This window comes from Rhinoderma darwinii, chromosome 1 (genome assembly GCF_050947455.1).
Source record: "Rhinoderma darwinii isolate aRhiDar2 chromosome 1, aRhiDar2.hap1, whole genome shotgun sequence".
NCBI classification, from domain to species: Eukaryota; Metazoa; Chordata; class Amphibia; order Anura; family Rhinodermatidae; genus Rhinoderma; species Rhinoderma darwinii.
Window position 1 is genome coordinate 604678305 of NC_134687.1, and position 27794 is coordinate 604706098.

The 27794-nt window shown below is 42.0% G+C and overlaps 1 protein-coding gene across 2 annotated transcripts in view; it reads left to right on the plus strand.

Moving 5' to 3' along the window:
- CTIF (cap binding complex dependent translation initiation factor) overlaps positions 1-27794 on the plus strand; it is a 221801-nt gene that overhangs the window by 54791 nt on the left and 139216 nt on the right. For both annotated transcript variants that reach the window (XM_075840870.1, XM_075840878.1), the window contains exons 3-5: positions 2016-2207; positions 5899-5979; positions 21485-21558. In XM_075840870.1, coding sequence (XP_075696985.1) covers positions 2028-2207; positions 5899-5979; positions 21485-21558 — 335 coding nt within the window. In that variant the 5' untranslated portion in view covers positions 2016-2027. The remainder of the gene's footprint in view (positions 1-2015; positions 2208-5898; positions 5980-21484; positions 21559-27794) is intronic.

Consider the following 27794-nt stretch of genomic DNA (forward strand, 5'->3'; position numbering starts at 1 on the left):
GGTAGGCGCCCTCCACATTTAGGTGAAGAATGAAGGGAAAGGTGGCCCTGCATGTGCGCAGCTCTCTTCATTCATATCTATGGGAGTTATGGAAACCGGGAGGCGGGAGCCCATCTATTAGACGTTTATGGCATATCGTTGGGATATGCCATAAATGTTTAAGGTAAGACTACTCTTTAACCCCTTTGATGCCGAGGTAAATTGCAATTGTGGCAGCTACGTGGCTAGATAGGTCAGCGGTCTCCCTATCTCACCCTATTGGTGCCCCTGGGCTTGTCATGGATGCCGGGGACCTAATAATAGGTAATCTATTGAGATGTAGTAGTGTTACAACGTACTATGGAAGTAATCGCAGGTTTAGGCCGCTAGTGGAACTTAAAAAAAAAAAAAAAAGTGGCATAAGGTAAAAAAACAAAACAAAAAACATGTTGTTTTTCTAAATGTGTATTAATTGTGAAAGTATTGTTAAATGGAAAAAACAATATTGCCGTAATCGAAGAGTCCTATAGAATAAAATAACTATCTGTACCACACAATGGTGCCATTAAAAAAGACTGCTTGTCCCTCAAGCGCAAAAAACAGGCCCTCACTGCTATGCCAACCGGGGGGAAAAAAAAGACGTTCTGGCTCATCAATGTGTTAAATAAAAATGAAAAGGCCTGAAGTCTCATAATAAGCTGTGCCCTTAATAACCAGTGTGATATTTTACTATACACATCAGACACGCACCGTACCTGACTGCAGAGCAGAGTTCTGACACACCTGAGCACACCCCACCTGCTGACACTTTGACCATATGCTTTACACATGTCACTCCAATGGGTTTTTTAAAAGGGGAAGAAGAAAGCGAATACTGACAAGCAGCTGTTATAGTCGCCTCTTTGCTACCTGTAAAATAATTTCAATCATTTTTTATAATGTATTGAAAGTCCCTGTTAAAAAGATATTGTATTTTATATATAATATGTGTATATATTTTTTTACATTCTATTCAACTCGCTGTTTAATGTACAGTATTTGTGAGGTTTCCTCCTCCGTAGGTGCTCTTGGTATATAAGCGTTCAAGTTTACATTGACTATACCTTGTGAAATGCTCTTCAGAAATGTCAGATCCCCTTAATGGATCCTGCAATAACAATATTACTTGTTGAGTTGCTTAGACTCAAAATAGAGAAGATTTTAGACTCCATTTAGTAGCCTATTTTATCTTGGACTGATCCGGAGTTAAAGCCTGTATTCTGCTCCAGAGCTGCATTTAGAATTCTGCAGGCTTTAGGGTGGAAATCTCCCTTTTTTTTTTTTTTTTTTTTTTTTTTGCCTGCTGGTTCAGTGTTTGCACATAGCTTGCTCTGGTGATTTGTATTCTGGGAAGTGTTGTGGTCCTGTAATCTGATGTGGGAAAAACAAACTGCCCCCTGCATTAGGAACGCACTATAGCTGTTAGGGGGTCTCTGATGACATTCTTGTTATTGGAAATGGTCAACAAGTAGCAGAATTGTAAATGCAGCTCTGGAGTATAATAGCGGTTCGTATCGGGATTGGGGTTTAGGGATGAACGACCGTTAATTTGATTGTTGGTCCTGATACATTTTGCATCTTGTCGGCAGCACATCACCTATTTTACACGGAGATGTGCTGTCGAAAGGCAACTATTTTTCTGCCCACAGAAAAGATGCAATCATTGGACGAACGAGCATTTGCTCATTCATTGGCTAATTGCTGGTCTGTTTACGCAGGTTGAGTTGTGAACGAGCGATCATACGATCACTTGCTTTCCCGATCATTGGCCCGTGTAAAATGACCATTAGTTTGTCCTGCACATTGTGGCGCGTCAGCCTGTAAGTGGCCACCTTTGGAGTACACGTAGCTACATGCGCAGGAAGTACTATCTGCTATAGACTATACTGCCTCTCCATGCTACACAGACTTTCCACAGTTATTCAGATGGAACTTGACTTTTCCTCTCGCTGCGTACCTCATGTCACTGTCTCTTTTCTGTTTTGTCTCTCCATTAGCTGTCTGAAGTGATGGAGAACTCATCCGTGGCCTCGGCCTCCTCAGAAGCTGGCAGTAGCCGTTCCCAAGAGATTGAAGAGTTGGAAAGGTTTATTGATAGTTACGTTCTGGAGTATCAGGTTCAGGGACTGCTGACTGACAAGACAGAAGGCGACGGAGAAAGCGACAAAACTCCATCTAATATTTCCCAGGTGAGATCATAAAGATCGTCACACTGTTCACTAACACCTATTGGTGGGACTTCTCCAAGTTCATTATGGGATCTCCCCATACAGGTGTCCTCTGCTGCAAATGTTGGGCATTTATGGACAGTTGGCATCACACGCTGGTGGGTTGCTTTCAATGTTAATGTCCTTTAAACAAATACAGTGGACAAACATTTTAGCAAACCATCAGAACAGGAGAGATTTGTGCGGCTTATGGAGAATTGTCTTAACTGTATACAAGTGTAGTACAATGTCGGCCGTGAGAAGAAGTAGATCTGTACAGGTCTTCAGTCTCTGAATGAAAACAAAGTTTATATTACTGACAGCAAGCAGAGAAGTTGAAAATTGAGGAATTGAAACGCTAAATAACTAAATAGAATAATAAATAAAGTGTGTGTGTGTGTGTGTGTGTGTGTGTGTGTATATATAATATACACCGCGTTCCAAATTATTATGCAAATGTTATTTTTCACTGATTTTCCTAAATAGTCAATGACAGTCAGTATAATCTTCAAGCCATCAACCGTTGGAGTATAATGCAAATTTTATTGAACAAATCTCCTAATGATAACAGATTTTTATTTTTTTTTAGAAGTTAAAAAAACCTCAAAATGCACTGTTTCAAATTATGCACAACAGAGATCAAAACATTTTAAAGGTTGTAAAGAGAACAAAAATGGTAATTTGTTGAATTTGCAGCATCAGGAGGTCATATTTACAGAAATCAAAAGCTCTTTCAATCAAAAAAAACTTACCAGGCCAAGTTACATGTTAACATAGGACCCCTTCTTTGATATCACCTTCACAATTCTTGCATCCATTGAATTTGTGAGTATTTGGACAGTTTCTGCTTGAATATCTTTGCAGGATGTCAGAATAGCCTCCCAGAGCGTCTGTTTTGATGTGAACTGCCTCCCACCCTCATAGATATTTTGCTTGAGGATGCTCCAAAGGTTATAGGGTTGAGGTCAGGGGAACATGGGGGCCACACCATGAGTTTCTCTCCTTTTATGCCCATAGCAGCCAATGACACAGAGGTATTCTTTGCAGCATGAGATGGTGCATTGTCATGCATGAAGATAATTTTGCTACGGAAGGCACGGTTCTTCTTTTTGTACCACGGAAGAAAGTGGTCAGTCATAAACTCTACGTACTTTGCAGAGGTCATTTTCACACCGTCAGGGACCCTAGAGGGGCCTACAAGCTCTCTCCCCATGATTCCAGCCCAAAACATGACTCCGCCACCTCCTTGCTGATGTCGCTGCCTTGTTGGGACATGGTGGCCATTCACCAACCATCCACTACTCCACCCATCTGGACCATCCAGGGTTGCACGGCACTCATCAGTAAACAACACGGTTTGAAAATTAGTCTTCATGTATTTCTGAGCCCACTGCAACCGTTTCTGCTTGTGAGCATTGTTTAGGGGTGGCCGAATAATAGCTTTATGCACACTTGCAAACCTCTAGAGGATCCTACACCTTGAGGTTCGCGGGACTCCAGAGGAACCAGCGGCTTCAAATAGCTGTTTGCTGCTTTGCAATGGCATTTTAGCAGCTGCTCTCCTAATCCTATTAATTTGTCTGGCAGAAACCTTCCTCATTATGCCTTTATCTGAACGAACCCGTCTGTGCTCTGTATCAGCCACAAATCTTTTCACAGTACGATGATCACGCTTAAGTTTTCTTGAAATATCCAATGTTTTCATACCTAGTGCAATACCTTGGACAATTTCACGCTTTTCGGCAGCAGAGATGCTTTTTCTTTCCCATATTGAGTGAAACCTGTGGCCTGCTTAATAATGTGGAACGTCCTTCTTAGGTAGTTCTCCTTTGATTGGGCACACCTGGCAAACTAATTATCACCAGTGTCTGAGATTGATTACAATGATCCAAAGAGCCCTAAGACACAATACCATCCATGAGTTTCCTTGAAAAACGAATAATTAAATGTTTGACACTTAAATCCAATGGGCATAATAATTTGGAACACTGTGTGTGTGTGTGTGTGTGTGTGTGTGTGTGTGTGTGTGTGTATATATATATATATATATATATAATTTATTCCATATTTTTTGGGGGGTTTACTGCCCCTTTAAGCAGACTGCACATGGTAGTACATCTTCTGTTCTCAGCCCTCCACCACCTCTGTACTAATGGCCATGGGACTGTTTGTAAAAGAAGGATCTATAGCCACAATATGCAGCATCATCCTCTGTGCCTTGATATCGTTCTGCACGGCCAGTATGACCTCTAGGCTTTGCAGGCCGGGATTCCCTCCTGTATTCTTCCCATTATCATACAGCACTGCAGAAATGCTGACTACATACTTGTAAGGATGATGATGGTACTCCGCTTCCTCCTCTCTGCCTATGAAAGATTAGAGCCGCAGATGAATGAAGCAGTGTGTGTCTCGCTGGTTGTAAATGATGACGTCACGCTCTTGTAAAAACATCAATGACTTTTTCTTGTCCTATAAGTAGAACAGATCATGCTTAGTCCTTTATGAAAACGGCTGATGTCACCCAGCTCAGCAGAGAAGTCGTCCCCGCTCCCCTCAACCATAACCTGGTATATTGGTCCATTGCACCTTTTAAGGTCTATGAGCATGTCTCTACAGACGTCCGCTCTGTGATTCAGGCTGCTCAGATTTATATGTTAAAAGCAGTTTTTTTGGAAATGTAGATTTCTGTCAGTTTTAATGGAAAAGTATGTCTTTTTTTTTTTCAACCTTTTGTTTGTTGCGCCATTACTTCTAATATGAAAATTAAGCAGCTTTGTACAGTCTTGATTAAAAAGCTCTTACCGTTTTGTGTATACAGCTCATATGCAGAGCTATGATCTTCATGGTTACAGACTACAAACAAACCCTCTGTGTAGTCTGATCCATCAGTCGGGTTATTCCACTCCCTGTGCACCCTATTATTGTTAACCTACAGATTGTAGATGAGGGGTCAGAGAGAACTGAGTAAAGGCCCTGTTACATGGGCCAATGAACGGGTGAACGAACATTCATTTAGACACTCGTTACTGTGCAAACGCTCTTTCGTTTACTGATCGCACATTTTATGTGGGCAAAAAGATTTGCGCTAGTCGGCAACACATCTCCCTGTATAAACAAGGAGGTGTGCGGCCAACATGATAGAAATGTATGGGGAGAACAATCGTAGTAACGATCGCTCATCCCTATCAATCAATCATTGATCTGTTTTTAAGGGAGCAAACAAGCGTCGATCAAGCCTATGTAAGACCACCTTAACGCATGACTGCAAGATCAGACTAAACACAGGATTTTTTTTTAGTTTATAACCATGGAGACCCGTAGTTCTGCATGGGAGCTGTATACACAAAATGATAGGGGATTTTAAATGAAGATTATGTGCAGTTGCTTATTTTTGATGGAATGATACATGTATCAGTATGTTTTTAGCTGCTTCTTGTAACTGCTGTCATATTGCTGATCATGTGACCTGTGTACATAATGTACCTGCTCTGATGTTACTGATCATGTGACCTGTGTACATAATGTACCTGCTCTGATGTTACTGATCATGTGACCTGTGTACATAATGTACCTGCTCTGATGTTACTGATCATGTGACCTGCATGCATTCGACATCTACTCTGATATGGATGATCACCTGTATTTTAATAGAAACATTTTTCTTACTGTGCAGTGGACAGTGGAATGTAATGAACAAGTGGATGTAAACCGGACTTCACCAAAAAAGAAAACTCCTTCCTACAACCACAACCAGGTAACTGATAATTCCTTATATCATAATGTTTTTTAGCTGCTTTCACATTGAAAAAATAAAATCTACTGCAGCATGTTTTCTTAGAACTCTGCATTGTGCTGCTCCTCTGTTCTTCCTGGAAATGTAAAAATAAATTGACCATTGGGTGTCACCTTTCAATCGATAGTGTGTGTCCCTAAATAGTCTGATACCACCAGCACTGCTTGGCCAGGGTCAGAGAGTGTATGGACACACCCCATTGACAAGGGGAATGGTTATCAATTTGCCCATACGTTTCCAGGAGGAATAACGGGAATGGCACAACGCAGAGTTCTATGAAAAGATGCTCCAGAATTGTTAATAAATGGGGATACAAGTATTTACTAAAATAGATGTGCCAGGAGAGGTGATAGGTCCTATTTAAGACCACCCAGGTATGAGAGGAAGCAAACTACTTGGGAGGAGTAGTCCTCTTTGTTGGAGCTCTACTATATTTATTTCAAAAAACGGTCTATTTTAAACCACTTTATGAGCGATTTTTAGCTTTATGCTAATTAGTTTCTTAATGCCCAAGTGGGCGTGTTTTTACTTTAGACCAAGTGGGCGTTGTACAGAGGAGTGTATGACGCTGACCAATCAGCGTCATGCACTTCTCTCCATTCATTTACACTGCACTAGCGATATAGTTATATCATTATGTGCAGCTTCATACACACACTATAACATTACTGCAGTGTCCTGATAATGAACATACATTATCTCCAGCCAGGATGTGACACTTCTGACTCTTTTCTGTGAGATTACAGCAAGGCAAGCGTAATCTCGTTTACATCGTAATCTCGCGAGATTACGTTTGCCTTGCTGGAATCTCACAGTGACGCTACAGTCATGTCAGGATTCTGAATAAACATCACGTCCAGGCAGGTAGTGATGTATATTCATTATCAGGACACTACAGTAATGTTAGTGTTTGTGTATGTAGCTGCACATAACGATATAACTATATCGCTAGCGCAGTGTAAATGAATGGAGAGAAGTGTATGACGCTGATTGGTCACTGATTGGTCAGCGTCATACACTCCCCTGTACAACGCCCACTTGGTCTAAAGTAAAAACACGCCCCCTTGGGCATTAAGAAACTCATTAGCATAAATCTAAATATCGCTCATAAAGTGGTTTAAAATAGATCGTTTTTCTAAATAAAAAGCATTACTGTCACCTACATTATAGCGACGATCTCCTTATATAGGAGACAGGGCACTTATAATGTGGTGACAGAGTCTCTTTAAATATACAGCTGATACCTGTCAGGAGCCATCATCTGTCCTATCCGTTTTGTTTCATCTGAGTTACCTGCTGGAATAGAAATACGCCTACAGTGAGGTCACCTGTCAAAGATAATGTTGCCATTGTGCTCCTTCTCTTTGTAATTTTCTGACGGATAGATTGAGACATTAAAGGGGCTCTCTGTTTTGGACAATCTTTACTTGTTGGAAAATTCCCGTGACAATCAGCTGATTACAAAATGTCGTCCTGCTGGGACCTCCAGTGATCAGCTGTAATCTGAGAGGAAACCTGGCAGTACGTTTTGAAATTCCATGCAGCACCGCCACAGGTGAAATTAAGTATTACATTGTGTATCTTCATAGGTTGTCTGTGTAATACAGGACAGGTCCTCCACAGAGAGATAGACAATCTTTGTAACCGCTCTGCACTCTGTCCAAGAGATGAGAATCCGGAACAGAGGACCCCCCTCAATTAGCTCCTCAATTAACTCCTATATGGTGTATGAAAATGGGTTTTCCAAACTGAACAACCCCTTAACGACCGGCGTATGGTGTTTTTACGTCGGCCATTCAGGGTAGTTCTTCTGCAGCGCCGCCTTTTCACGTCGGCACTTCAGAAGAACTTTCCACACATCGTGCGGGGTGCTGCTGAAGCCCGATCTGTTAGTAACAGCCTCGGGCTTAAGGGCAATGATCGGAGTCCACTAGCAGTGGTATCCAATCATATTTAACCCCTCAGTTGTGGCACTCAATAGCAAGCGCTACATCTGAGTCATTTTAGAGGGAGGGGGCTCCCTCTCTAATCCCACTGGCATCCCTGCGTGCATCGCGGGGTGCCGATGGGTTCTATGGCAGCCTGGAGGCCTAACAAAGGCCCCCAGGTCTGCCTTTAGTAATTGCCTGTTAGGCCATGCCAGAGTCATGACCCAACAGGTGCCTGTCAGATTTAGGCTGGGTTCACACAGTTTTTTGCAGGCGGAAAATCTGCCTCAAAATTCAGTTTGGAATTTTGAGGCAGATTTTCCTTTCCCTGCACGCCGATTTTCACTGCATTTTTCACCCGCTGCCATTGAGCGCTGCGGGCATAAAACGCTGCGAAATACGCTTTCTCTGCCTCCCTTTGATGTCAGTGGGAGGTCAGAGGCGTAAACGCCCGAAGATAGGGCATGTCCCTTCTTTTTCCCGCGAGCTGGATTTTCGGCCGTTTTTTGGCACGTTTTGCTGCGCGGTTTCCGCATCAGAAAATGTGAACCCAGCCTTACACTGACCGGCAATAATACACGGCAATACAGAAGTATTGCAGTGTATTATAATAGCGATCAAAAGTTTGCACACTAAAGTCCCCCAGTGGGACTAAAAATAAAGTTAAAAAAAAGTTAAATAAAGTTTGACATGTCCGAAGTAAAAAAATAATTAAAAAAAACACTTTTTCCCCTTACAAAATACTTTATTATGAAGAAAAGTAAAAAGTTACTCCTATTTGGTATCGCCGTGTCCGTAACGAACCCAACTATAAAACGATTACGTTATTTAACCCGCAAGGTGAACGCCGTAAAAAATATAATAAAAAGCCATGCCAGAATTGCTGTTTTCTGGTCATCCTGCCTTCAAAAGAATTTGATAAAAAGTGATCAAACAGTCGCATCTACTCCAAAATGGTACCAATAAAAACGACAAGTTATCCCGCAAAAAAAAAAGCCCTCATACAGCTGCATCGGTCAAAAAATAAAAAAGTTAGAGCTCTTAAAATATGGCGACGCAAAAGCAAATATTTTTGAAAAGTTTTAAAAGTAGGAAAACCTAAAAAAAATCCATATAAATTTGGTATCGCCGCAGTCGTAACGACCCGCTGAATAAAGTTATGTTATTTATACCACACGGTAAACGGCGTAAAATTAAGATGCCACAAAAAAGGCGCAATTTCTGTTTTTTTTTTTCTAGTACCCCACTAAAAAGTTATTAAAAAGTTAATCAATAAATTATTTGTACCCCAACATGGTGCTATTCTAAAATCCAAGAAATAAACCTGAAAGCACTCTAGTATTTGGATTTCAAAGAAAAATTCTTTTATTGTATTCAATACGTGAATTCATCATCTGGTTTGTGGCGATTTTATTGAACGTTTCGGCCCAACCTAGGCCTTTATCACAATCGCTATAAATACAAAACAATAATCATATTGATACATCAAAACACAATAAACAAAGTAAATGACAAAATTGCGTGTAGAAATAATATAATGACATCCATTTCTAGGATGATAGAGACTGACCATAATCAACAAGAAATGTATAAACACTTTTTTCACTTCTCTATGTGTTTTTGACCCTGTGCACATTCTATACCGGCACTTTATGGTATGGTCTCATGTGACATAATAGCAATGCCTCCTCTTGATATGAATACCCACCGTCAAAATTGAATGACATGATATTTATTTATTCTTTGAAGTATATTGTCTCACTATTTTTCTTGATTTTAGGAGAAGCTTTGCCCATTATAGTTCTAAAATATGATGCATAAGATATATAATGGATGTTTATTAAAGATAATACTCTTTTGACACATATATGGTCATAATACTTACCGCCATCACGATGTATATATACATTTCTTGTTGATTATGGTCAGTCTCTATCATCCTAGAAATGGATGTCATTATATTATTTCTACACGCAATTTTGTCATTTACTTTGTTTATTGTGTTTTGATGTATCAATATGATTATTGTTTTGTATTTATAGCGATTGTGATAAAGGCCTAGGTTGGGCCGACACGTTCAATAAAATCGCCACAAACCAGATGATGAATTCACGTATTGAATACAATAAAAGAATTTTTCTTTGAAATCCAAATACTAGAGTGCTTTCAGGTTTATTTCTTGGATTTTCATTGTGGGTTTTCCAGCCCGAACCTCTATAGCACCTATTTAGCGCAAATTTCAGGAGTGCATCCTTACATATTGATAAATACTATTCTAAAATACAACTTGTCCCGCAAAAAAAAAGTCCTTATACAGCTATGTCGACGCAAGAATAAAAAAGTTATAGATCTTTGAATGCGACGATGGAAAAACCTAAAAAATAGCTTGGTCATTAAAGGGAATGTGTTAAACAGTTAGTGTATAAATGATTAAACATTGTTCTAATTTTTTAAATTTTCTCACTAGTCAGGAAATATTATAAATTAGATTCTAATTTATAACATTTCCCAGTGCTGGTCACTAGATGGAGCAATTCCCAAAATTGCAGCATTGCATGTGGTAAAGCAACCACATTGCTTTATGCTGCAAAATTTGAGAATACACACTCGCTCTAGTGAGCTCACAGAATCCCCCCTCCTTTATCTTGGCTAGTGCCAGGAGAAAGGAGGGGATTGAACGGTCTAACCTCCTACACTGTGTCGCCATTTTTTGAGCTAACACACAGTGTAGTAGGATTACATACAGTAGTAAACGCACACTAAAACACGAACATACATAGAAATAACTTACCTGCTCCTGCCGCCGCCGCTCCCTCCGGTCCATCCGCTCCGTCTGCTCCCTCCGCTCCAAGTTCTTGCTTCAGAACACAAGTCCGGAAGCCACGACCGGAAGTAGTAATCTTACTGTCCGGTCGCGGCTTCCGGTCCACAAGAAAATGGCGCCGGACATCGCTTGGCCGAAGACCTTCAATTTGGACTGTGTGTGCATGCGCCGTTCCCACACAGACGGCGTACAGCATAGTGAATGGAACGGGCCCCGTTCGCATTCACTATGGGGCTGTATGTGCCATATTCCATGTCTGTATGTGTCGTTAATCGACACATACAGAGATGGAAAAAAAAATGTCAGCCCCCATAGACAAGAAAAAGTTAAAAAATAAAAAAAGCAAAACACAAACACACAAATAAATAAAACATTTTTTAATAAAACACTAAAACCAAATTGATATAAAAAAAAAAATAATTACGACACCTGTCCTTTTAAGGTTTAAAATACCTTTGGTATTAAGGGGTTAAGGTTCCTTGAGTTACGTTTCCTTGACAATATTTATACAGGTGGAGTCCAGGTCCTGACCCCTCTCAAATTGAAGTTAGTTTTAGAGATAACAGGATTACAGTATAATATACATGAAAGGCTCACCCATTGGTTTAATACAGAATCTGAAGGAGGCTTTCCGATTTTTATATTGATCGTTATATAATGATTAGCGCTGCAATTTTATAGGATCCTTTTGGGTTTCAATTCATCACCATTTTCAAGGTATCTGCTTTTCTTGCTGTCAGTGGATGGACGTATTGTTTACGTTCAGAGCCAGAAAGCCTGTTCAGATGTGATATTCACAGCTAAGTGTTTGCTGCAATTGTACACAATCTGTGAGCTAAACAGCCTGGATGCATTTTACCTGCACTGATACATTGTAGCAAACTACCTGGACCAGAGAGATTTGAGCTGCTGATGTATTTAGCTCACAGAGGATGGTCTAGCCTGGATACAATTGTAGCAAACCCTCACCCTATTGACAGGAAATGGGAACACCAAATTGTCGGTTTAGTTTATTCAAACAATTCCAGGAGGAATAACCGAGGATCAGCTCAAAGTTCTAAGAAAAATACTCTCTAGTATTGTCATTGTACTGGAAATACAAGTATTTAATTGTATTTGCCTGCTTTGTCACTGGGTTGTGGCGGAAATTGGCATTTGGCACAGCGAAGATCTTTCCACCGCGTAGAAAGAACGGCTCCTTCTCTGGCAGACCCAGCCCATCCATGAATTACAAGGTTGGCCATTCATTTGAATGGTCAGCATGTATTACTACATTTCCCTTGCCGTGGCAGCTAGTGACCACCTAGTCTGTGGGCAGACTAGGCGGTGACAGCTGATTGCTGGTCCCGTTTCTATTTACAAAGGGGTCGTTTTTATAAGACAGCCCTTTAACCCCTTAACGCTCCATGACCTACTATTAGGTCATGCTAACTGTAGCGTTCGCGCTCAGTGACCTAATAGTAGGTCATGGAGTAAACACGGCGCCGTTCGCGCGGGGCGCGTTCATGAGCTGTGATAGCTGCTGTTTCCGACAGCAGACTATCACTGCTCAATGTGCCGGGACCGATCGCGGAGCTCCCCCGCCGATTAACCCCTCAGAAGCCGCGTTCAATAGCGATCGCGGCTTCTTAGGGGTTAATCCGCCATCGCCGGCCTGCTACACGATAGCGGCCGGCGATGGTGACTATGGCAACCGGACACTAAACAATGGCGTCCGGCTATGCCATAGACGGAAGCCTAGTGGGTCCTGACAACGTCAGGACCCACTATGCTTGCTGTCAGTGAGTAGCTGACAGCTCTAATACACTGCACTACGCATGTAGTGCAGTGTATTAGAATAGCGATCAGGGCCTCCTGCCCTCTAGTCCCCTAGTGGGACAAAGTAATAAAGTAAAAAAAAAGTTAAAAAAAGATGTGTAAAAATAAGAAAATAAAAGTTTTAAAAGTAATAAAAGTAAAAGTCCCACTTTTTCCCTTATCAGTCATTTATAATTAATTTAAATATATAAACAAACAAATAAACTATACATAATTGGTATCGCCGCGTCCGTAACGGCCTGAACTACAAAATTATTTTGTTATTTATCCCGCACGGTGAACGCCGTAAAAAAATATATTAATAAACCGTACCACAATCACAATTGTTTGGTCACTTCACCTCCCAAAAAATGGAATAAAAAGAGATCAAAAAGTCGCATGTACCGAAAAATGGTAATGATTGAAACTACAGTTCGTTACGCAAAAAATAAGTCCTCGCACGGCTTTATTGATTGAAAAATAAAAACGTTCTGGCTCTTAGAATAAGGTAACACAAAAAGTGAATGATTGTTTACAAAACGTATTTTATTGTGCAAACGCCATAAGACATAAAAAAAACTATAAACATCTGGTATCGACGTAATTGTATCGCCCCGCAGAATAAAGTGAATATGTCATTTATAGCGCACGGTGAACGCTGTAAAAAAAAAAGTATACAAAAACAATAGTAGAATTGCTGTTTATTAGTCACCACGCCACCTAAAAATGGAATAAAAACTGATCAAAAAGCCGCATGCACCCCAAGAAAACTACAATGGATTCCTCAAGGGGTCTAGTTTCCAAAATGGGGTCACTTTTGGGGGGTTTCCACTGTTTTGGCACCACAAGACCTCTTCAAACCGGACATGGTGCCTAATAAAAAAGAGGCCGCAAAATCCACTAGGGGCTCCTTTGCTTCGGAGGCCGGTGCTTCAGTCCATTACCGCCCGAGGGCCACATGTGGGATATTTCTCTAAACTGCAGAATCTGGGCAATAAGTATTAAGTTGCGTTTCTCTGATAAATCATTTTGTGTTATAAAAAAAATGGTATAAAAAGAGTAAATTTCACCTCTACTTTGCTCTAAATTTCTGTGATACACCTAAAGGGTTCATAAACTTTCTAAATGCTGTTGTGAATACTTTGAGGGGTCTAGTTTCTAAAATGGGGTGTTTGATAGGGGTTTCTAATATATGGGCCCCTCAAAGCAACTTCAGAAATGAACTGGAACCTAAAAAAATAAATAAATGAGGCAATACTTCGCTTCTTACATTATACTGATAATGAGCCGCGCCCACCCCGAGATGACCCCAGTTTTGACCGTTTGTATAAACGGAGACCCCTATTAGACCGTTTCAGTGCCCGGTTTTCCCAAGCATTCACCCCCGAGAAGTGTATTTCTATTGATGAGTCCTTGGTACATTTTAAAGGGAGGGTTCAATTCCGCCAGTACCTGCCAGGTAAGAGGGCAAGGTATGGCGTGAAGATGTATAAGCTGTGCGAGAGTGCATCAGGGTATACCTACAGATTTAGAATATATGAAGGAAAGGCCACCCCCAAACCAGACTGCATCCTGGACTACAATAGGTACATGGGAGGGATGGACTTGTCAAATCAAGTCCTGAAGCCCTACAGCGCCATGCGGTGTGGTATAAGAAGCTGGCCGGGCACATCATACAGATGGCTTTGTACAATGCGTACGTGCTACGTCGATGTGCAGGCCAGAGGGGAACTTTCCTGGAATTTCAAGATCTAATCTTTAGGGACCAGGAAGGGGGGGCACCCAGTACTTCTGGAAGCGAGGCCACACGCATCGTACCAGGGCAACACTTTCCAGGAGAAGTTCCCCAAACCGGTGGAAAGGGAAAGAGTCAAAAGAGGTGCAGAGTCTGCTATAAGAGGGGGATAAGGAAGAACACAATATACCAATGTGACACGTGTCCCGAAAAACCAGGGCTCTGTATAAAAGATTGTTTTAAAATGTATCATACAGCCCTTGATTTTTAATTTACCCTGATGCACTCCGCACAGCTTACCCCCCTCATCTTTCCCTTCTGAGCCCTGCCGTATGCCCAGGCAGCTGATAACAGCCACATGTAGGGTATTGTCGTACCCAGGAGAACCCACATTACAATTTAAGGGGTGTATATCTCCGGTGGCGCATGCTGGGCACACTATATTGGACACTGAAATGGCATATACATATATAAAATTGCAAATCTCACACTGCACCATCTGCTGCACATTATCTTTTACACAGTACCTGTGGGGTCAAAATGCTCACTACACCTCTAGATGAATGTCTTAAGGGGTGTAGTTTTTAAAATGGGGTCACTTCTCGGGGGTTTCAACTGTACTGGTACCTCAGGGGCTTCTGCATACATGACTTAGCACCAGAAAAGCTCCAGTAGGCCAAATGGCGGTCCTTTTCTTCTGAGCCCTCCCATGGGCCCAAACGGCAGTTTATCACCACAAATGGGGTATTGCCGCACTAAGGACAAATTGGGCAACAAAATGGGGTATGTTGTTCCCTGTGAAAATAAGAAATTTTGATCAAAAATGACATCTTATTGGAAAAAATATAATTTTTTTCATTTCACAGCCCAATTCAAATAGGTGCTGTGAAAAAACTGTGCGGTCAAAATGATAACAAAAACCATAAATGAATTCCTTGAGGGGTGTAGTTTCCAAAATGGGGTCACTTCTGGTGGGTTTCCATTGCTTTGATACCTCTGGGCCTCTGCAAATGCGACATGGCACCCGTAAACCAATCCAGCAAAATCTGGACTCCAACAAACACATAGCGCTCCTTTCCGTCTGAGCCCTCCCATGGGCCCAAACGGCAGTTTATCACCACAAATGGGGTATTGCCGCACTAAGGACAAATTGGGCAACAAAATGGGGTATGTTGTTCCCTGTGAAAATAAGACATTTTGATCAAAAATGACATCTTATTGGAAAAAATATCATTTTTTTCATTTCACAGCCCAATTCAAATAGGTGCTGTGAAAAAACTGTGCGGTCAAAATGATAACAAAAACCATAAATGAATTCCTTGAGGGGTGTAATTTCCAAAATGGGGTCACTTCTGGTGGGTTTCCATTGTTTTGATACCTCAACACCTCTTCAAACCTGGCATGCTGCCTAAAATATATTCTAATAAAAAAGAGGCCTCAAAATGCACTAGGTGCTTCTTTGCTTCTAGGGCTTGTGTTTTAGTCCACGAGCGCACTAGAGGCACATGTGGGACATTTCTAAAAACTGCAGAATCTGGACAATACATATTTAGTAGTGTTTCTCTGGTAAAACCTTCTCTGTTACTAAAAAAAAATTGAATAAAATTGAAATTCAGCAGAAAAAATGAAATTTGCAAATTTCATTTCCACTTTGCTTTAATTCCTGTGAAATGCCTGAAGGGTTAAAAAACTTTCTATATGCTGTTTTGAATACTTTGAGGGATCTAGTTTTTAAAATGGGGTGTTTTATGGGGGTTTCTAATACATAGGCCCCTCAAATCCACTTCAGAACTGAACTGGCACCTTCAAAAAAAGGCTTTTGAAATTTTCTTAAGAATTTGAGAAATTGCTGTTTATGTTCTAAGCCTTGTAACGTCCAAGAAAAATAAAATAATGTTCAAAAAACGATGCCAATCTAAAGTAGACATATGGGAAATGTGAACTAGTAGCTATTTTGGGTGGTATAACCGTCTGTTTTTCAAGCAGATGCATTTAAATTCTGAAAAATGCTATTTTTTGTAAATTTTCTCTAAATTTTGCAATTTTTCACAAATAAAGACTGAATATATCGACCAAATTTTACCACAAACATGAAGCCCAAAGTGTCACGAGAAAACAATCTCAGAATCGCTTGGATAGGTTTAAGCATTCCGACGTTATGACCACATAAAGTGAAATATGTCAGATTTGAAAAATGGGCTCTGAGCCTTAAGGCCCAAACTAGGCTGCGTCCTTAAGGGGTTAAAGATAAGTTGTCATAAGTAGCGACCATAGCTTGTTACTTTTGATTTGGATGTGACTGGATATTAAAACCGATGTAACTCCAATTAATAAAGTAACCTGTAATGAGATACAACATTCTATGTAGAAATATTTTGTATCCTTGAGATGCTCACAAATAGACATTTATTTTTATATATATATATATATATATATATATATATATATATATACATACATACATACATACATACATACATACATACATACATACATACATACATACATACATACATACATACGGAATAGCAGTGAACCCCATCCTATCGCTGGGAGTTTTGCAGCTGGAGACCATAGGTTTAAGACGGCTGCTTTGTAGGGTCTTAAGGGGGCCATTCACCTAAGATTAATGTTGGGCGAGCCTGCCCATTTCGGCAGGATCGGCCAACCTTCTGATGTGTATGGGGCCCGACGGCAAATGTCAAGGGAGAGGAGGATCGGGCAATTGGATTTCAACATGCCCGATCCTTTTGTTCTCCGGGAAGATAAACCCGTCCCTAGACGTGTTGGCATTGGTCTACTCCACACTCCATATTTGGAGCGGGGGATCGAGCGGAATAGCTGTTGGCCAAGTGTGTTCAGCTAAGAGCTATGTAATGTTTCTGGCCAGACTTCTGCTTGACATACCTGTAAGCTAAACGTTGTCTGAATCTGACGATTCTGGCTGATCGGAGTTACTCCACTTCCATGATCTATCTCTGCAGACATTTAAACCGTATCCGTTCTCCTTCGGGTTCCTCTCGGGTATAATCTTGACACCTGAAGTCTAAGCTCCGTGGTTTGTTCCCTATGAGGAGGCTCCACTCTTATCTGTCATTAGATATTAATTAAATGTCAGCATTTTGATTAAATATCTGAGAAGCTAAGTAAAGGAATGATATTACCGGTCCCTCAACGACTGTGGAGAAAAACCTCAAGACCTCGTTCTGTGGAGTTTTTACGAGAATATTCATGTAGAGATATCGAGGGAGCCGTGAAGGATTATTCCAGTTAATTGAGGATTGTGTAAGAAATTAGTTCTCACGTCTTTTTTCCATTATTTTATGTTGGCTGTTTTATTATTATTTCTATGGGTAATTTAATTAGGGATGTGCCAATATTGCACCGTTTTGGAAATTTTAGGATGTATAAGGTGGCTCCGTGACTCTTTGAGTTCAAGTCTGACCTAAACAACATCTGCATGGTGTTCGTATGTTGTCCTCATGTTTGTGTGAGTTTAAAACGGGTTGTCCACTCATAAGAAATTCAGGATAGGCCATCAATTTCTTATGAGTGGACAACCCTTTTAAACTTACACATACATGAGGACAGCATAGAAACACCATGCAGATGTTTAGGTCAGACTTGAACTCAAAGAAGACCGCGCTGACCACGGAGCCAGCATTCATTCCTTATCTGCTCGTATGAGCTTTGCTTCCCCTTCATTCCTTATCTGCTCGTATGAGCGCTACTTCCCCTTCATTCCATATCTGCTCGTATGAGCGCTGCTTCCCCTTCATTCCATATCTGCTCGTATGAGCGCTGCTTCCCCTTCATTCCATATCTGCTCGTATGAGCGCTGCTTCCCCTTCATTCCTTATCTGCTCTTATGAGCGCTGCTTCCCCTTCATTCCTTATCTGCTCGTATGAGCGCTGCTTCCCCTTCATTCCTTATCTGCTCGTATGAGCGCTGCTTCCCCTTCATTCCTTATCTGCTCTTACTGTGAATCGCCAATACACTTGTAGCGGCGGTTCACAGTATGAGGGTATGTTCACACGTAGAGTCAAAAACGTCTCAAAATACGGGGCTGTTTTCAATAGAAAACAACTCCTGATTTTCAGACGTTTTTTTTTGTGCCATCGCGATTTTCGCTGCGTTTTTCACGTCGTTTTTGGAGCTTTTTTCAATAGTCTATGGAAAACGGCTTAAAAAATGTCCCAAGAAGTGTCCTGCACTTTTTTCGCGGCCGTTTTTTTACACGTAAAAAAAAACGCAGCGAAAACTGCTCCGTCGGAACAGAACGCCGTTTTCCCATTGTAATCAATGGGCAGATGTTTGCAGGCGTTCTGCTTCCGATTTTTCGGCCGTTTACGGCCCTAAAAACGGCCGAAAATAGGGCGTGTGAACATACCCTTACAGCCTTCTCACATTGAAGTGAATGGCAGGCTGTAATACTGTGAACTGCCGCTACAAGTGTGCCGGCGATTCACATTACCAGCAGTCACCGTAATGAAGGGGAATCGGTGTTCGTACAAGCGCCACGGCCTCTTCAAAATTATATTAATATTGATGGCCTATCCTGAGGAAGCCCCATAGACAGGTTTAGTGTGTACATCGGGAGCTTTCTTAGCATACATGCTAAACGTACATCACAAACATGATGTGAACAGGGCCTTACACCTACACTTCTTTGCTATAGATACTAATTTATATGCATGTGTGTGCTCAAGATACAGATATCTTGCTGCAGTGGGGGCAGAGGTAGATCTGAGAAAAAACAAATGGTCTATGTCGCTGCAGGATATGTTGGCACTTAATAAATAGTGGGAAAGTAAATATATGGTCCCTATGGAATCAAAGCAAACAAGTGAAGATGGGTTAGGAATAACCTTTGCATTAGGATAGATGTGCCTGACAGCCCAGAGCACTGCTAGCAGTCATGTTGGGTGAAGTTTGACCCATAACTGTACCAACGGCTGAGTTTCTCATATTGTATTAAGTAAATAATTATATTGTTTCTTATTGACATTGCAATATTAATAACTTATCGGTATATTGACAGCTCTGGGTATTGCCAGCTGCAGGGCAAACACAGGCTTTTTAAAGGGGGGTATCCAGATGCATGCTTTTCAAACCAAGTTATTTTCGCCACGCTCCCGTTACCTTCTGGTTTTTATGCTACGAGTAGTGGTCTGCACACATCCACCAGCCAAGCCCTTTAGATTACAAGCTGTAATATAAAGGACTGGGCTAGTGGATATATGCTGACCACTACTCATAGCGTAAAAACGAGCATAGATAGTGTCACACTCAATGTCCCTTGTAGATGGTGCCGCGCTGTTCAACAAGCACACCCACCTGACTCTGTACCCGCTCCATCCTCTCCACCAATGCAAGCCTGCTCTCTTCTGACCATGCCTGCTCCAGCAGAACAACGCAGGCAGCGCTTCGCCTGCATCACAGGAAAAGTGCTGAATGGCGTGGAAGGGAAGCAATCGTCCCCTTGCCTCACCAACGCTATCAATTGTATCCGCATCCTAAGTACGCAGATACAATTGAACACAATAGTTTTTAAGGGCCTTGCTGGCCCTGGTCACACGTGGGATTTCCAGGCCACTGAGCTGTGATTTGGGGAGATGTTTGATACATCTTTACCTGCTTTAGGGTTTCGCATAAGATATTAATGAGAATATAATGATGTGTTCTCTTGTTTCAGCATTGATAACATATCTGCATATTAACAGCCCTGAGCATTACCAGCAGTCATGTGGGGTGAGGGTAGACCCCATTACTGTTCCAACTTCTTGGGTTTCTCATATGGTATTAATAAGGAACTGTTTGTTGCCTCTTATTGATATTTTAGTATTAATAACATATCAATATATTGGCAGCCCTGAGCATTGGCAATAGCCATGTGAGGAGAGACGTTTTAACCCATAACTGTACCAGATTCTATGTTCATATTACATAAATAAAAAAAGATGTTATTGCCTCTTCTTGAAATTTAATTATTTCTAAAATACCAATATATTAGCCATTCCCATATACAGACTTTGCCAGTAATCAAACCTAGTAATGCGAAGTGGTACATCATGAATGAAGTTATTTATTACTGAGATGCTATTCTGAAACGATCACCCATTCGAATACCAGTATCCAGGATATACAGTACTATGATGATCTGCTGCAAAACAGTTGTCACTTCCCTTCACCGTGCCGATTGACAGCTTATACAAAGTGTGTTACTCAGCAGGGGGGTGACAATGAGCGCAGTGTACTGGGTGCTTATATGCATTTAGTAGCACTTTATCAGTTACCACCTCTGGGTTATTCTTCCTGCTATTGAGTGATTTTTAGGTGTGATGTATTATTGTGCTGCTGTGATCAGTGGCTACAGCTAAGCTCATCAGTGTCTCAGGTTGCAGCTCTGTTTATCCTCCTTGCTTTACCCTGCAGCCTTGATTTGTACAAGCACAAATTCAATTACACTACCTCCTGAATAGAATGATTATAAGCTTCAAAACAACTAGGGAGATAAATAACATAAGGCAAATGCTGCTTATATCCTGAGGCAAATTAGCCCCATTAATGAAGGGGGATCTAGAGATCTACTACCATATAATTATAATTACTTTATAAATAGTGTTACTATTGTGACTGCTATTGTTTATATACCCCTCGCGTATGGCTGTCTTTCCGGTGACATAATAAGGCCATGTGGATAATTTTTATTTGTTATATACTAGTCTGAATCATCCTCAATGGAAATGGGATATGAGAGAGTTGGCTTTAACTGTGCTCAATAAGGGGAATGTGTGCTGACCGATCAATGGGACATTAAAGTCACTCTGTTAATTAATGTTGTAATTTAGAGCCCAAGCCGTATGTGACAACTAGGCCTACGTATCGAATACAAGATAATACACTATATGCAAGAGCAGAGCTCCCCCTGGTGTCAGCTAGTGGCATTTGACAACTAGACCTATGCATCTAATACAAGATGATGTGCTGTTTGTAAGCAGGAGCAGAGCTCCCCCTGGTGTCCGCAAGTCATAATTACAGTGATGTGTTCAGAACAGGGAATTCCAGCACATTACCTCTTCTTGCTCTACCCACCTGTCCATTTTCTGTACTTGTTGGTTCTGCTTTTTTCGTTTGGTCAGTATAGGCCACTTTATAAATGTGTTTTTTTCCCCCTATAGAATGGTAGCAAGGAAGGTGCTCTTGACATTCTTGGTACAGAAATTTGGGCGTCAAGCACGTTTGATTCAATAAGGTGAGACATTCTGCCGCTTAAATTCTCACTAATCTTTCCTAACCATGTACTTTATTTTACATGTTTACATTGAGTACCCTGACAAATAAGAATATTTGCCCCACATTGGCACTAGCCTCATGCCATTCCTCACTTTCAAGCTGAGTCATTTGTAAAAGAGTTTATATATAAAAAATATTCACATTTTTTGTGATCGTTGCAACTTTTTTTTCACATACGGAAACAAAGTCTGGTAATTTTGCAGTTTGACTGTCATGTGCGATGCCGTCGCCTTGGAGCTATAGCTTTACAGTTAAAGGGGTATGCCAGTTTCACCAAATAAAAGTTATTCATTGCATAATGAAAAGTTATGTTTTCTAATATAGTTTATTTTTTTATTTTTTAACTCGTTCTATTAAGAACTGTTGCAGTAACAAGTATCAAGTCAGTCACACATCTGACTGTAAGATACATCACATTGGAACAAAGAAATGTATATACATAAAGTCAAGCAATGAGAACACAAAGTATATTCCATAAATACAAGATGCTATAAACAATGGCGCTTATATGAGTTGACATTGAAGTATGTACGACCATTACAATAAAGAGGATTTAAAACGAGAACAGAAATAAAAGAAAACAAAACAGGCTAGGACCTATGTCACCCACGAGCGTCTAAAAAATCAAGCACAGCTCAAGTTCAAGGAGATACACAATAAAAATGCGGGTCACCTATGTTACTACATCGCAGTAAGTGGTGTACCCAGCCCCCTAACATTCCAGGACATGCATACAATGTTAGCAGTCATCAGAGTATATATACAATGTATAGTTAACAGCACCACCCTCATACCCCGTGCTGAAACAAAATAACAATGGGAGTATAGCATGTAAATTATGGAAGGAAGTTTCTCCCTCGGAGCACTGCTCATGACCACCTAGGTCCTGAATAAAAGGGGAAAAAAAAATCACAAACTAACATAACTCGCAACATAGCGCAATGTAACCGTATCCGTATCCTTTACAGAAAGGACGATACCCGGAGCTCCCATCCTTAGGCATATCAAGCGAATATATCTGTGGAGCAATGAAATGAAATCAACATATACACAGGAGAATCAAAACATATAGCAATGAAAAGTCTAAAAGGATATGTTGAGGAAGCCGTCTCAAGCATATATCACTTGCTAGTTAAGTTCTCGGCGGAGGTGGGTGAAATTGGAGCCAGTCCATGGCTTCCCCAGGAGTAGTGAACAAGACGGATGATCCACCATGTAGAATGCGTAAACGAGCCGGATACATCATGGAATACACTGTCACGATCCCGAAATCTTTTCTTGATTTCCGTAAATTGGGCTCTTTGCTTTTGAAGATCCACAGAGAAATCCAGGAAGATAGACACTATAGAGTTATTGTGCTGTATGGGGCCTTTCTGTCTGGCCAGACGAAGAGCCGTGTCACGATCCTTGCAGAGAAGTAGACAAGCTAGGAGAGGTCTAGGTGGTGCCCCAGGTGGAGGGGGTTTCGCTATGAGCACGCTCCACGGAAAACATCAGGGAGAAGACATCACCCGGGGTGTCTTTCAGCCACGTCTCCAGGAAACGGTCTGGGTACTGACCCTCTGCACGTTCCGGTAAACCAATAATACGTATATTTAGACGTAGCCCGTTCTCGAGGTCATCCATTTTTTTTGTTGCCCTGTGTCGGTTTTGTTGGACGCCATCTGAGACACTATCTTCCAATTGGGAAACACGAGACTTCACCTCCGTCAAGCCACGCATAGATTGCAGATCTTGTCGCAGAAGACCAACATAAATTTTGATCTCTTCTATTTTACCCGTCCGTGAAGTCTTGCAAGCCGTGATAGCCTGGAGTAATTGGTGAGATACCTGACGCAGGGTAGGTTCCTCTTCCTGCTCATCTCCCGAAAGATTAGCACGTGGTGGATCCACAGATTTAGGTGTGTAACATCGTAAGGATCTAGTGCTTTCTGGAGGATCATTTCTAGCAAAGTCTTTTAATTTCTCCAAGGCAGAGGGTCCTTTTGTTCGACTGAGGTAAAATGTACAGTATCTTCCAAAACTGAAAAAAATTGGTGGATGTCTGAGGAGATAAATCCCGCCAGTAAAGTAATAAGTCCAGAAAATGTTAGTACAGTCTCTCCAACTATGCACCATATATCAATATAAAGGGCAAGCAGACAGGCCAGCAGGGAACCGGCTATAACTGACCCAGAGTCCAAAAGTCAAGTAGGGGAATAATGCTTCACATGAGGCAACACCGGCCCAATGTATAATAAAATAGCAGATGGGTACTGAGAGCAAAGTATATTCAAATCATTCAACGCTTCCAGCAGCCAGTGTAAGCCAGAAACTGCTGCAACTGTGTCCACCATGCACAGGGTCACACGGGCACTTCTCACCAGGCTAAAATCTGTTAAATATGGAACGGGGGCCAGGGAAGCTGCAGTCTTTGCTGCCAGCAATCACCTACCCCGTCTATAGCGACCTCCGAGAAGTCTATGCAGCAGGCTGAAGAATGCTGCAAGCAACGGGGTGCCCACGTGGTGTCCTCTGATATGGCGGCTCCGCCCAGCGATTCACCAAGCGGCACTCCCCACCGCCGGGAATACTGCAGTTAACCCTGCAGCCTCACAGGGCAAGAATCCTCGAACAACAGTCTGGTAAGTGAGGGCTAAGGATGGATCGAGGGTCAGGTGAGTTGCAGTCTGCGCTGCTAATATGTACCTACCCCCACAGAGATGTTGCTGCAGTAGGTTGAGGAGGATGAGAGCCGTGCGTGCGTGCCGGCTTCTAAATGGCGGCTTCAGCCTCCGAACAGCATTCCACGATGTGCATCACGCCGGGGCCGAGAATACTGCGGATATAGCCTCGTGTATGTGCACTAGCCTTTCAGGGGTGCAATCCTCCGGTACAGCTATCAAAATAGGCAGGGATGGGTGCCAGATATATAGGATACTAGTCAGGATGGCGGGAGCTCTGGTTCATACGTCCTCTCAGGCTGCCATCCAAGCCACGCCCCCTTTCTAATATACTTTGTGTCAATTCCTTGCTCTGACACTGTCCAATCAGCTACGGACAGTGTCAGGGCGGCTTGCTCTGTGTTCCCTCCTGCGAGAACACACACAGACTGGTGGTTCTGCAGAGAGCGCTCTCTGTGTGTTCTCGCGGGAGGGAACACCGCCCAAGCTGCCCTGACACTGTCCGTAGCTGATTGGCCCCATTGAGAGTTCAGGGGCTTATTTACATATCGGGCGCCAAATATAACGCCACCGATATGTAAATAACGGAGAGAGTTAGAAAAATTAATTCAAGTAAGAGTGTTTGTGAAGCCCTGACTATTACATGCTGCACTCAGCTGCACATGTATGGGCAGATGAAAGGTCCTTTTTAACCCCTTTGCGCACAGCGACGTACTATTCCGTCGTGCTAAGTGCATCGTTCGCGCTTAGCGACTGAATAGTACGTCACGGGAGGAACGGCCATTTCGGCCATCCTCCCGGCACATATAGGAACTGTGACAGCTGCTGTCTCGTACAGCAGTTGCCGCAGCTCCTTCAGCGGGGACCGATCGCTGTGTCCCAGTTGATTAACCCCTTGGAAGCCGCGTTCAATCGCGATCGCGGCTTCTTGGGGGTAAAACTACCATCGTCGGCCCGCTACAAGATATCAGGCAGCGATGGTTGCTATGGCAACCGGACGCCTAATAATGCCGTCCGGCTGTGCCATCCACGGAAGCCTAGTGGGTTGTGACTAAGTCGGGACCCACTAGGCTTGCTGTCAGTGAGTAGCTGACAGCTCTAATACACTGCACTACGCATGTAGTGCAGTGTATTAGAATAGCGATCTCGGCCTCCTGCCCCCAAGTCCCCTAGTGGGACAAAGTAATAAAGTAAAAAAAAGTTTTGTGTAAAAGTAAAAATCCCCCTTTTTCCCTCATCAGTCCTTTTATTATTAATAAAAATAAACAAATAAAATATACATAATTGGTATCACCACGTCCTTAAGGGCCTGAACTTCAAAAGTATTTAGTTATTTATCCCGCACGGTGAACGCTGTAAAAGAAGAAAATAAACCGTACCAGAATCAATGGTTTGGTCACTTCACTTCTCAAAAAATGGTATGAAAAGAGATCAAAAAGTCACATGTACCTAAAAATGGCGGTGATCGAAACTGCAGTTCGTTACGCAAAAAACAAGTCCTCGCACGGCTTTATTGATGGAAAAATAAACACAACGTTCTGGCTTTTAGAATAAGGTAACACAAAAAGTGAGTGATTTTTTATAAAAAGTATTTTATTATGCAAATGCCATAAGACATAAAACTATAAACATATGGTATCGCTGTAATCGTATCGATCCGCAAAATAAAGTGAAAGTCATTTATAGCGCACGGTGAACGCTGTAAAAAAAAATAGCATAAAAAACAATAGTAGAATTGCTGTTTTTTAGTCACCACGCCACCTAAAAATAGAATAAAAACTGATGAAAAAGCCGCATGCACCCCAAGAAAACTACAATGGATTCCTCAAGGGGTCTAGTTTCCAAAATAGGGTCACTTTTGGGGGGTTTCCACTGTTTTGGCACCACAAGACCTCTTCAAACCGGACATGGTGCCTAATAAAAAAAGAGGCCTCATAATCCTCTAGGCGCTCCTTTGCTTCGGAGGCCGGCGCTTCAGTCCATTACCGCACTAGCGCCACATGTGGGATATTTCTCAAAACTGCAGAATCTGGGCAATACGTATTAAGTTGCGTTTCTCTGGTAAAACTTTTATATTTTACAGAAAAAAAATGGAATAAAAAGGATTTTCAGACAAAAAAAAGAAATATGTAAATTTCACCTCTACTTTGCTTTAAATTCCTGTGAAACACCTAAAGGGTTAATAAACTTTCTAAATGCTGTTTTGAATACTTTGAGGGATCTAGTTTCTAAAATGGGGTATTTGATAGGGGTTTCTAATATATGGGCCCCTCAAAGCAACTTCTGAACTGGAACCTAAAAAAAAAAAAAGAGGCCTTTTCTTATACCACACCCCGATGTACCGTATAGCCGTGTCCAGGATGCGTTATGAGGCAATACTTTTGCTTCTTACATTCTACTGATAATGAGCAGTGTCCATCCCGTTTCTATAAACGGAGACCCCTATTAGACCATTTCAGTGCCCGGTTTTCCCAGCATTCACCCCCGAGAATTGTATTTCTATTTGATGAGTCCTTGGTAGATTTTAAAGGGAGGGTTCAATTCCGCCAGTACTTGCCCAGTAAGAGGGCAAGGTATGGCGTGAAGATGTATAAGCTGTGCGAGAGTGCATCCGGGTATACCTACAGGTTTAGGATATATGAAGGGAAGGACACCAGTATTCAGCCCCCAGAATGCCCCCCCCCCCCCCCCTTACTGGGACTTAATGCAAAAATTGTGTGGGATTTGGTGCACCCACTGCTGGACCAGGGTTACCACCTCTACCTGGATAATTTTTTTACCAGCGTCCCACTCTTCAACTGCCTCACTTCCAGAAGTCCTGCGGCATGCGGCACTGCTAGAAGAAATCTGAGAGGCCTCCCTAAGACTCTGCTGGGCAAACAAGAAGGGGTGAGAGCAGGGCACAATCTAGCAGCAACATATTGTGTGTCAAGTACAAGACCAGAGAGATGTCACACCAGTACCCATACGAGGTACCAGTACAGGGACCCCCAAACCAGACTGCATCCTGGACTACAATAGGTACATGGGAGGGGTGGACTTGTCAGATCAAGTCCTGAAGCCCTACAGCGCCATGCGGTGTGGTATAAGAAGCTGGCCGGGCACATCATACAGATGGCTTTGTACAATGCGTACGTGATACATCGATGTACAGGCCAGAGGGGAACTTTCCTGGAATTTCAAGAGGTGGTTATCAAGAACTTAATCTTTAGGGACCAGGAAGGGGGGGGAGGCACCCAGTACTTCTGGAAGCGGGGCCACACGCATCGTACCAGGGCAACACTTTCCAGGAGAAGTTCCCCAAACTGGCAAGAAGGGAAAAAGTCAAAGGAGGTGCAAAGTCTGCTATAAGAGGGGGATGAGGGAGGACACAATATATCAATGTGACACAAAAACCAGAGCTCTGTATGAAAGTGTTTTCAAATTTATCATACATCCCTTAGATTTTTAATCTAGCCCAGTTTTACTTACCCTGATGCACTCAGCACAGCTTATCCCCCCTCGTCTTTTGCCTCTGGGCCCTGCTGTGTGC